General features: G+C 40.0%; 1 protein-coding gene across 1 annotated transcript; it reads left to right on the forward strand.

The window, feature by feature from the left end:
• Positions 1 to 1052: 1052 nt before the first annotated feature.
• Positions 1053 to 12175, forward strand: clk2b (CDC-like kinase 2b). The gene is given in 13 exon segments (XM_051866000.1): positions 1053 to 1117; positions 1119 to 1244; positions 1333 to 1573; positions 4501 to 4591; positions 4676 to 4742; positions 4834 to 4950; positions 6230 to 6396; positions 6623 to 6717; positions 6863 to 6992; positions 7073 to 7155; positions 10321 to 10400; positions 10488 to 10578; positions 11493 to 12175. Coding segments are annotated over 13 exon segments (1527 nt in total). The 3' UTR covers positions 11667 to 12175.
• The last annotated feature ends 905 nt before the right edge of the window (positions 12176 to 13080 follow it).

A 13080-nucleotide genomic window follows, 5' to 3' on the forward strand; every position in this document is an offset into this window, starting at 1 on the left:
CGGTTGAACAGACTGAGGGCTCGAAGTTCGCGGTGGCGGGTTTATCTGTGGAGGTTTGGCGCTGTTAGCTCGATGGGCTAACCGCTACTGAGGAGAAATCAGCTAATTATGTATTCACAACATTTAGCTATAACATATAACTATAATAACACACACATATACAGTATATATACTAACATATAACTCGTGTGTATACACATATAGTATGTGTAGTGTATATATACTAACATAAATCATGTCGTTCAAACCTATACGACTTTCTTCTGTGAAACACAATAGAAGATATTCTTTCATTCTGTTTACTATCATAACAGTTTAATTTCCCTGTTTAAGTTGAACACGTGACAAATAATCACCTTGACTGGATTTAAGCTGGGTCAGATCCATAAACACAAACATTATGTGCTTTAAAAACGAGCAGCCTGTTTGTATATTAATTTTTGCAAAATTCTTTATACATATTGAGACAAATTGATCAAGAATGAACCTCAGTTTTTTTCAAAATGTTCTGGAGTTATATGTTAGTTCATTAAGATGCATGATTAACATAAGAATGCCATTAAGTTATTGATATTGTTGGAAATAGTAGGTTTTGAACGTTTGTTTATTTATCTTTTTTTATTTATTTTGATTTTTCAATTCAATTATTTAATGTTTGGAAATGTTCTTGTTTATACATGCATGTGTATATGCATTTCGTTTCATTTATTTGTATTTAAAGTTGTGTATATATATATATATATATGTTGTTTTGCTCTTTTTTGACATGCGAGTCTATCATGTTTTGTATAATATTGGTAGATATAAACCAGCAGCCAAGAGATAATCACTCTCTTTGTTCTCAAATTAGACCAATCAAAGTTTTTACGCAACTGACTTTGTTACCAGACTTTAAAGGAAAACATTTGTGAGAACTTGTAAGACTAGTCTAAGCAGTTTGGCAACCGGCCTCTGATGATTAAAGATGGTAACACACTTGATCTACTAGATGACTGAACAGAATACTAGAGAGAAATACAAACGTATAACTGATCGGTGTCTGTTGTCTGTAGATGCCTCACTCTCGGCGATACCCGTCGTCAGAGCGGAGCCGCAGCAGGAATCATCATGTTCGGTACTGAACGGAGCCGGCGAAGACGCCGCACGCGCAGCCGCTCCACGTCGTCCAGCAGCCAGCGGGACAGAAGCAGGAGACGGCAGCGAGACAGACGCCGGAGAGACGGCAGTTACCAGCGCTCCAGGAGGTACCGCTCAATCATTCATACCTGCGAGATCTTCAAAGATCCGATCCACACATCTGCAGCCTGTCTGTCTCTCTTTCTGATACTGCAGCTATGAGAAGCCCTCCGTCGAGCACAGACTGAGCAGCAGGCGTTACTGTCGCGGCGAGCGGGAGGAGTTTGTCGCAGACGGCTTCTTCCGACACACGGACTTCGCCCGTCGCTCTCACGACTACCGACAGGAGCGGGATGCTGGAGCAGAGGAGAGGAGCAGCCGACGCACACGCAGACACCGCCGAACGAGAACTCGATCCAGAACACGCTCGTACAGTCAGAGCCGGTCCTTATCATCCGTGAGTACGACACCGGATCTGTGTTTCACAGAACCACACTAAATTAAACGGGTGGTTGATTATGGTTTGACTTTTTTAACTTTAGTTAGTGTGTAATGTTGCTGTTTGAGCATAAACAACATCTGCAAAGTTACGACACTCAAAGTTCAATGCAAAGGAGATATTTTCTTTTTAAGGACTACAACAAACGGCTGGTAGGGACTACAACGAGCTTCTTCCCGGGTTAGTGACATCACTAACCCTAAAATTTACATAAACCCCGCCCCCGAGAATACACAACAAATGGGACGAGGCCATGTTGGGCTGCTTTAGAGAAGAGGAAGAGTTGTTGTAGTAGAGTGTTGTTGTCATGCCGTCATTTTACGCCGGACTGCTTCACAAACGAGGGTCAATTCAACACAAAAGATTAACATGACGACACATGCTAGTGGATGAGTTGAATCAACTCCACAGCAACTACATAAATTTATCCACTAACCATTCAGAAACGTCTAAAAGTTGTAACTTCTTCCTGAGTCTCTCCATCAGTGTGCGACTTTCAAATGACGTCCATCTTATTATGAGATTCAAAAAATAAATACCGTTTTGGCGCTGTTTAATGTGACGCGACGGATCGCTTAAGCACCTCAGTTAAAGAGAAGCGGCAGCACAGAGCGCATGTGAACATCCTCTCCTCCGCTTTAATACCAGTTACAGCGCAAAATAAACATGAATAAACATCTGAAGGTATGTTAAAATATACAGTACAACTTACTGAAATCCATATCATGTCTTGTGTAATCGCTCAATCAGTGTTTCAACCTCCGAAAGACGTCAATAAAACAGCTTGTAAACAATGTCACGTAACGTCACATTTACCTCAGAAAAACATATTCAGTGACCATAAACTCATTAGTCAGCTAGAAAATGAACTCTAGAAAGCAACATTCTGATATAGCTATACACCGTTACATATTCATTATAATGTTCTTCAATATTTAATGCATGTTTGAATAAATCAGTTATGACAGCCACGATTTAAATGTTTATATTTCAAAAAAACGACTTGGAGTAGAAATATGATTATGTAATTCTAAACTTTATTTATTATAAAAAAAACATAATTGAGTGTAATTTAAGTGTTCGTATATTTATCTGAGTGGAGCTCTCAGACACCAGGCTGGATTAACTCAATGGTTTTAGTTCTCAGATTTAGCTCCCTTGTTCTGGAAACCAAAGTTTCTGTTTAGATGCCGTATATACAGTGCATCTTTAGGCATATTTGTACTTAGTAAGTTAATTTTAACATTCAATATTATAGTAAAGTAGCACCAACTGACTCTCATGTGTAGTTTACTTAGTTGAGAGCTATACTACATCCAAAATAATCTATATCGAATCGAAATCGTAATCGAATCGCAAGCATGTGAATAGAAATCGAATCGTGAAAATTGTGTCAATACCCAGCCCTATTTACTGACAGCTTCAGTGCGTGAGATTGTCCTGTTTTGTTGTTGCATGAGCTCTTGAAGCTCCGCCCTCTTCTTGAAAGGAGGCCGGGAGCAGCAGCTCATTTGCATTTAAAGGGACACACACAAAAACAAAGTGTTTTTTGCCCCCCCCCCTCAAACTTCACATACACACTCTGGTGAAATCAGAGACTTATTTTACATCTTGTAAAAAGTGGCATAATAGTTCCCCTTTAAAATGATTGATTGTCACAGTTTGTGAAGTGTCCGTAGTCAGGTGGTTTCTGCAAGTGACAAGTGGAGTAATTGTGTAAACTTCAGTGCTCAGGGGAATATGTTAGAATGTGTGTGTGAGTGTGTATGTGTGTGAGTGGGTCTCAGGATTTTCCCAGGGGCCCGTCAGGAGCGTTTAAAATTAGCCCAAGTCTCATCTCTCTCTTTCACACACACACAGTCTCTCCTTCTTCAAGATTTTCTTCTGTTCCTACACTTTCTTCTCTCTCTCTCTTTCTCTCTCTGTCTGTCAGGTGTAAATGTGTGTATTTTACTGAAGTTATGGGTAAAACAGAGTTTTACTCTGTGTTTAAGAGCTTCTTGGACTGCCTCTGCCTGTGTGTGAGTATCCTTCACGCTGTGTGTGTGTCTGTGTGTGTTTATTAGTTGTGTTTTGGGTACAAAATTTTCAAATCTGATAAAACCTTCTTTAAAAACACCCTCAAAGGTCAAAATTATATATCAAAGCATATATTATATATTAAACTAAATGTTTTTGCTGTGTTCCTCTCAGAGTGTTTGTGCTTGACCTCATTCTCAAGTGTCTGCTGGGCTCGTCATGTTTGTGTGGCTGTCACTGGAGTCACTGTGTTCTTGATTAAGACGGGCGAGGTGTCCAATTAAAGAGAAACGCACAGCTTCATGTCTGCGTGCTGCATCTGTCACATTATCACAAGTAAACCCAGTTAGTTTCTTTTGATATCTGCATGGGTATATCAGAGTTCATTTATACACGCACTGAGGGACTAATTATTGTGCGTGATGATCGACAGTAGACATTCAGCTTAAAATACCCAGAATCCTCCTGTCACACACATTTACAGTTGTCGCCTCAAACAGCAGAATGCAAATGAACTACTAACATCTAATCTAACATTTGTGGTCATAGCAGTTCACATTTATACCAAAGCTTTGTGAACACCTGAGAGACGGAGATCAGCGTCTGAGCGAATGTGGTGGATGAGTGAAGGTGCTTTTGGTTTGTGAGGGTCATAAATAAAATCCAGGTGTGATGTTAAACCAAAGTAAAGTCATCTGCTCACTCTGTATGATGGGACTTAAATAGCACAGAATCTAAACAAGTGTGAAATATGACTCACAAGCAAAAAGACTTACAGGTTTAACAAAGTAAAATCTTTCCAGCTGCTCAGGTTTAGATGATGTTTGAGGGGTCAAAGGTAACTCTCTGTTTCTCTCTCTCCACAGCAGAGTAGCAGTCGTGTGCGCGCGTGGGCCATTAAAGATGACGAGGAGGGTCATCTGATCTATCGGCCAGGCGATGTGCTGCAGGACAGATGTGCGTCTCCCATCACTTCATACTCTACATTCACAGTCACAGTGTGTTCTGTGTGTTTTTGTGACGTTTGTGCTTCCTGTGCAGATGAGATCGTGGGAACGCTCGGAGAGGGAACCTTTGGGAAAGTGGTGGAGTGTATCGATCATCACAGGTTAGTCTCACACACACACACACACACACACACACCGCCAGTTTCTCAGCTGACTGTCACGGGTGTTTCATCGTGTGTGTGTGTGTTACAGGGGACGCTCTCACATCGCTCTGAAGATCATTAAGAACGTGGAGAAATACAAAGAAGCAGCTCGTCTGGAGATCAACGTTCTGGAGAAAATCAACCAGAAAGATCCAGAAAACAAGAAGTAAGTGTCATTATTAAAGTGTTAGTTCACCAAGAAATGAAAATTCTGTCATTAATTACTCTCCCTCATGTCGTTCCACACCCGTAAGACCTTCGTTCATCTTCAGAACACAAATGAAGATATTTTTGATGAAATCCGAGAGGTTTATGACTCGTCCATAGACAGCAACACTTTCAAGGTCCAGAAAGGTACTAAAGACATCGTTAAAACAGTCATGTGACTGCAGTGGTTCAACCTTAATGTTATGAAGAGACGAGAATACTTTTTGTGCACAAAAATAATGACTTGATTCAACAATTTTTTCTCTACTGTGTCATTCTCATATGCTCATTACTGGCCGGCTCCTGCGTCAGCATCACACGCATGTGTCGTGGTGCTCATGTGAACAGCGTCAAAAACTGACACGGAATAGAAGAAATTGTTGAACAAAGTCGTTAGCTGCGTCAGAAATCGAATACTACTCGTGAAAAACAGAGTAGTATGTCCGAATTCATAGTAAATGAAAAACATTAGGCGAAAAGTACCCGACTTCCTACTTCCAGTGAGATTCTGAAGTGTGCATACGATGGACACTTTACTATCCCATGAGGCCACGGGAGAGGATTTGTGAATGGAGTTGAAGGGACGTAACTGATGCTGGTATGTCATGTGACAGTAACAACATGGCGGAAGTAGTATGTCCAGATTCATTCATACTACACACATTCGTTCTATATAGAACATACTTTTTGTCATGAAGTAAATTTAAATTCAAATGTAGTACCTACTCAACAGTACGCGATTTCAGACGCAGCTTTTGTTTTGTTTTTGGCGCACAAAAAGTATTTTCGTCTCTTCATAACATTAAGGTTGAACCACTGCAGTCACATGACTGTTTTAACGATGTCTTTAGTACCTTTCTGGACCTTGAAAGTGTTGATTATATTGCTGTCTATGGACGAGTCATAAACCTCTCGGATTTCATCAAAAATATCTTAATTTGTGTTCTGAAGATGAACGAAGGTCTTTAGTTTTATGTGAATATTGCATCTGTCCTCCTTAAGGGATTACACAAAAAACAGGTAAATAGGACATTGGTTTAATAAAAAAAATATATATCTCAGCACCATTATTACATGACAATCTGTGTGTTCCTTCACCAATTCAGTGCTAATGAAATTTACATTTAATCTGTTACTTTCTAAATACAATTTTTAGTTTAATATTATCTGAAAGAATACCAGTAATGAGTGGCTTGTTGAATAAACCAAACCTCATTTTGTCTCTCTCTGTCTGTCAGTCTGTGTGTGCAGATGTTGGACTGGTTCGACTATCATGGTCACATGTGCATCAGCTTTGAGCTGTTAGCTCTCAGTACCTTTGACTTCATGAAAGAGAATAATTACCTGCCCTACTCCATCAGTCAGGTCAGACACATGGCCTACCAGATCTGCCTCGCCGTCAAGTGTGAGTTCACACACACATGCACACACACACACACATACACGCACACACACACACACACACACACACACACACACACACACACACACACACATCTGGATCAGAGCCTCATGTTGTGTCTGACTTTGAGCAGATGGGGGCGCTGCATGCGTTGACGAACGCTGTATCTTCCTGTCCTGCTCGCTCCTTTGCTGTGGTCATTTGTGATTATGGTCTGTTTCTCTGACAGTTCTCCATGACAACAAGCTGACACACACAGACCTCAAGCCTGAGAACATCCTGTTTGTGAAATCTGATTATACCGTCATCTATAACCCAGAGAAGGTGAGACGATCACTGAACGCACACATGCACTGATTTTCATTCCTGACATAAGTTCAGTATGTTGGGTAGCATGTAGCCGATGTAGGTCACGGTACTGTTGGTGCCGTGGACATGTCAGATGACCTTGTGCTGTGTGTGTCGTCAGAAGCGAGACGAGCGCTCCGTCAACAGCACTGCTGTGAAACTGGTGGACTTTGGCAGCGCCACGTTCGATCACGAGCATCACAGCACCATCGTTTCCACCCGACACTACAGAGCGCCGGAGGTGATTCTGGGTAAGAGAGTGTGTCAGTGTGATGATGTGGCTGCTTTCAGCATGTGCGTGTGTGTGATTTTTCTAACTGTGTTTCCGTAGAGCTGGGCTGGAGTCAGCCGTGTGACGTCTGGAGTATTGGCTGCATTCTGTTTGAGTTCTACCGCGGCTACACACTCTACCAGGTGTGTGTTTGTGTGAGACTGACAGTGTGTGTGTGTATTTATTCTGTTTCAGTCATGTGATTTTCCACTCATCTGCTTTACTTGTGAGCATCAGCGGGGCAGAGTGATGGTGCTGAGTATAAAAACACATGAACAGAGACACTGAGGAAAATCCTTGATCGCTGGATTTGATCCATACCAGATCACACGTTAGCACACATTAAATTAACGTCTGCACTGGAGGTCAAATGTTTGGAATAATTTGGATTTTTTTTAATGTTTTTGAAAGAAATTTCTTCTGCTCACCAAGGCTGCATTTATTTAATCAAAAATACAGTAAAAACAGTGAAATATTATTAAAATTTAAAACAGCTGTTTTCTATGGAAGCCCGTTTCCGCCACAAAAAAAAAAAAAAGAGTAATTGCGACTTTTTATTTCAGAATTCTGACTTTTTATCTCGCAATTGCGAGTTTATATCTCACAATTGTGAGATATAAAGTCAGAATTCTGAGATATAAAGTCGCAATTGCGTGATATAAAGTCAGAATTCTGACACTTTTTCTCGCAATTCTGACTTTTTTTCTCACAATTGCGAGTTATAAAGTCAGAATTCTGACTTCTTACTTTGCTTGCGTTGCCTTTCACTGCGACTGACCATCAGGATTGGTGCTTCGTTATTATTCTACATAACATGGAAGACCTCATAAAGGATTATTTTCAGTGCGGATTTACCAATAAAGAAATTTTGATTTTACTGGAGGAGACACATAAAGATTAGTCTCCGGACATATGCATTATGCAGGAATATGCATATAGCATGTTTCCACGGTAACCTTGTACATGAGTATCATTATTTCGTTTCAAGGAGAAAAAACAGCTTTTACTGCCATCTAGTGGGCTTAATACTAAAACACCAATACCTATCATGTTTCATCAACTTTGTAACTTTGCAACTCAAGTCTGGTGGCTCCATAAAAGGGGGCATTCAAGGGTAAAATCATGCAATTCTGCAAATACAGTGGAAGTATTTGGTGAATAAAAGTTGTTTTTAACAGAATGGATACACTAATGAATTTGACACAATAATAACAATATCATAGTAATAATAATAAGAATCAGCTGTGGCGGAGGCGCAATAAAACAGACGAAGCTGAAGTGGCACATTTTCTACACCAACAGCTTCAGACATCAGAACGGCAGCACGGCTATCGTTGGATGTACAAGAAATGTTGGATGTCCGGAATTGTTACAGACAGAGAAACTGTCTGTCAGTTAATTGCGAGAAAAAAAAAATTCTGAGATATAAACTCGCAATTGCGAGAAAAAAAGTCAGAATTGCGAGTTTATATCTCAGAATTCTGACTTTATATCACGCAATTGCGACTTTATATCTCAGAATTCTGACTTTATAACTCGCAATTGTGAGATATAAACTCGCAATTGCGAGATAAAAAGTCAGAATTCTGAGATAAAAAGTCGCAATTGCGTGATATAAAGTTTTCTATGTGGATATATAGTAAAGTGTAATTTATTCCTGTGATCAAAGCTGAATTTTCAGCATCATTACTCCAGTCTTCAGTGTCACATGATCCTTCAGAAATCATTCTAATATGATGATTTGCTGCTCAAGAAACATTTGTTGAATTCTTTGATGAATAGAAAGTTCAAAAGAGCAGCATTTATCTGAAAGAGGATCTTTTGTAACATTATAAATGGCTTTACTGTCACTTCTGATCAGTTTAATGTGTTCTTAAAAACCTTAAAATCAGTTTTTAAAAAAAAATCTTACTTACCCTATACTTTTCCACAAATATATGAAGCAGCACAACTGTTTTCAACATTGATAATAATCATAAATGTTTCTTGAGCATCAAATCATCATATCAGAATGATTTCTGAAGGGTCATGTGACACTGAAGACTGGAGTAATGATGCTGAAAATTCAGCTTTGATCACAAGAATAAATTACACTTTACTATATATTCACATAGAAAACAGCTGTTTTATATTGTAATAATATTTCACTGTTTTTACTGTATTTTTTGTTAAAATAAATGCAGTCTTGGTGAGCAGAAGAGACTCAAAACTTTAAAAAATCTTAGTTATTCCAAACTTTTGACCACGAGTGTATATTAAACCACATTTCATCTCCGTGAGATGTTGTTTTTTGTTTTGTTTTGTTTTTTCGGACCTGGTACGAATCAAATAGTTTTTTCTTGTTATCTCTGTTCATGTGTTTTTGTATTCACCACCGTTACTCTGCCCCGCTGATGCTCATTAAAGGCACAATATGTAATATTTTTGGATTAAAATATCCAAAAACCACTAGAACAATGTTATATTTTGTTGACTTGTGTACTTATATTATCCCAGATGTTTCCAAGAATGATTAAATCCAGAGAAATAAGCAATTTTAACCAGGACATGGACCGTGTGTCGCCTATCAGTGACATCATACCCACATTACCCTCGGTTTCCGGTTTTATTTTGTAGAAACCATGGAAACACCAAAGACGCTTTAATATATTATGTGTTTTATTAGACAGGTGAGCAACTGTTTGGATACATTCATCGACAGAAAACTCATCATGTTATATAGCTCAACACAGTAAGTCTTATTGTTTAAATCTAGAGTACCATGTTTTACCATGCCTAATATCAATCTAGCTTACTGCAGTGTGCAACAAGTGTCTCATAGCAGCCGCAGTAGCACTATAACAACTTTCCACACACAAATGTATTTAATATGATAAACAGCGCTGTGTTACCTCACATACGCTTGACCGGAAGAAGTGGAAGCGGCGACTGTGGCATAATAAAAGTCCCGCTGCTCTCGAGACGTGTGTCGCACTCGTCTCTCATTAGCAATCACTCCAGCGGCCTCGTTTCTGTTCGCACATCTCTCGCCCTGCTCTGCTTCATACTACAGTAACGTTAATAATCTCATCCATGAACATGATTTCTGCCCGAGTCCCGTCCCAATTCTTTTCTACCAGCTGTAGACGTGAAGACAACACCTCCCATGATTCCATGAAATCAAGGCGCCATCAAGCTAAGCCTTTGTTTTGAATAAGCGACCTCTAGTGGCGAAAATTTACATAGTGTGCCTTTAAATAAACATAACTGTTATTGTAACAGATCCATACATGTTCTTTCATACGTGTGTGTGTGTGTGTGTGTTTTAGACTCATGATAACAGGGAGCATCTGGCCATGATGGAGCGAGTACATGGACCAGTTCCTTCAAGAATGATTCGTAAAACGAGGTCAGGAAACATGTCCATTGAATAAACATGATTCATGATTGATATTATCAGTGTGAAGTGACTGTGAATGGTGTCTTCTGCACTCAGGAAGCAGAAATACTTCTACAGAGGCCGACTGGACTGGGACGAGAACACGTCAGCAGGACGGTACGTCAGGGAGAACTGTAGACCTCTGAGAGTAAGTGGATAAAGCATACTTCAGTGTTGATGCAAAAACGCTAACCGTACAGTTGCACACACACAGCCTTTCAAAGTACACTCCATATGATAGTGTGCACAAACACAGGCACTTCAGTGTCTGCACTGTTTCTCTCCAGAAGTTATTAATGATAAAAATGTCTTTGCGCTCTTTGAAACTAGACTTTGCACGTACAGCATCATTCTGTATCCTAACCAGACGCCACAACATGCGATTAAAATGCGTCTTTTCCATGTCAATCAAGAGGTTTTGTCCTAACCAGCTGCGTCGACAATATAAAAAAATTAAAAACTATTTCTATTTCTGTGACATTGTGGTTGAAACAACATACAAAGTATAAAATGATCATCTCAGATACTGTTTATGTGCTTTATGTAATGTAAAAAGCATCTAATGTGAGTTTAAATATCATTTATAGTCGTACTGAAAGCATCAATGGATAAAATCCAGATCTTGAAAATAAATTAAAGGAAACAAGAACGTTCAAACTGTGAACATGTATTCTATGACAAAGATTGTTTCAGTCACTCAGTATGTGTTTTCAATAAAGTTAAAATGGTGCACTATTTATAAATTTGATTAATAAATATTGCATAAATATTGAGACTCCGCCCACACTCTCTTCTGATTGGCTGTGATTTTTGAATAATTTAGTTGCGAGTGCAGTACGCTTGCAGAGAGACTCTGCCCACACACTCTTCTGATTGGCTGTGATTTCGAATAATTTTGTCACGTTCGGTGTGTACACTGTCACTCTTAAAAATAAGTGTTCCAAAAGGAGTTTTTTACAGAAATGCCTTAGAAGAACCATTTTTGATTCCCAAAGAACCTTTCAGTGATCTCTTTTTCTCTCTCTTTTTTTCTCTCTCTCTCTCTCTCTCTCTCTCTGTCAGAGGTACGTGTTGTGCGAGTCAGAGGAGCATCATCTCTTCTTTGATTTGTTGGAGGGCTTGTTGGAATATGAGCCGGATCGGCGTTTGTCTCTCTCCGCTGCACTGCGTCATCCTTTCTTCAGTCCCGTCCGAGATGCTGAACACTTCAGTGGCTCCCGTAACATCAGCCGGTGACCTCTGACCTCTGCCTCTCCTTCAACCCGTGCTTCCAAGTCTGTCCTTTCCACTGGACCGGATCTGACTGTATGGAGGACGTCTCTGTTTCTGAGCCGACGGTTCTGCTGATTCGGTGGAAACGCCCACAGGAGTACAGTGATGGACAGGTTGGTCATCCAGTCACTTATGATTATGTCACGATGAAGAGACTGCTAGTGGTTGGGTGAGTTCTCTGCTCACTGCTGGTTGGTGGAGTTGAGCACAGAGCGACAGCCAGTAGAATTAAACTGACACCTTCACAAGCGCCCTGATTGGTCAGCCTTCGTTTGACGGACAGCTTCAAGGGGGCAGGACGTCTTAATATTGTTTTCAGGTGCCTAGGACTTCAGATATTGCACATGTCGTGCTTCTCGGCAGACAAACACAGTTTTTCAGTATTTATTTTATGAATTTTGTTGTTTTGTATGAGATGAATATCATTGTATAATACAGTACATGTTCTCTATAATAAAATGTGCTTCATATCATTTGTCTGAGTGGAAGTGTGTGTGTTTGTGTGTACTAGGAATCTTTTGTAAGGTTTCTATCCATACAGCAAATAGAGCTGCTGAAATCACCACATCCGTCTGATTTACAGCATGCAGGAGTCACATGTTCTTCTGAGGAACAGCTAGTCACTGGATTTGACAGGTTAGTGCCACCAAATCAATATCCAGACATTATTATTAGCTATTAGTGAACTAGATCTTCACCAGCACAACTCTGATTTGTTTTTGTGAGTCGTGAATGAAATAAACCTATTATTATGGTCAAAGATTGTATAATCTGTATTGTAATATAATCTGTTTCAAGTAAAACTGCCCTTAATGGCATATACAGTAAATAAAACAATATGTTTGGTCTCTTCATGTGTCGGTCAGGTGATCTCTTCTGGTCTTCTGTCTTCAAGTCACCATGAAATCAATCGCGAGGGCGGGGCAACCTGTCACTCACGTGAGATCCTCCAATAGCAAACCACAACCATCCAATCAATTCCCCACAGACAAAATCAAGCCCCGCCCTACATTTGTTCTTGTTTGAGAGGCGTTTCACTCGATATTCGACAAAATAGAGGAGAAAAGACCAGCACAGCTTGTGTGATGTCTGCGATATTGTGTTTGTCTCGTGAGTGATGAACTCGAGGTGTGTGTGACTGTGTGTGTGTGTGATGTTGTGAGGGGTTCTGGTTGTCTCCAGAGGCTGATGAGAAATGACCTCAACGCTGACCCCAAAGCGACACCCTTCTGTATTATACCACGTCTGTGTCTGTCTGTCTGTCTGTCTGGTCCACGTGTGGTCGCTGATCTCCTCTCAATCTGTTAAGCTGCTCAGATGCTCACACACACACTCACACACTCTGTATTTCCTCCTCTCTATATTCAAACACCATCAT

Source organism: Ctenopharyngodon idella, chromosome 16, assembly GCF_019924925.1.
Source record: "Ctenopharyngodon idella isolate HZGC_01 chromosome 16, HZGC01, whole genome shotgun sequence".
NCBI lineage: Eukaryota > Metazoa > Chordata > Actinopteri > Cypriniformes > Xenocyprididae > Ctenopharyngodon > Ctenopharyngodon idella.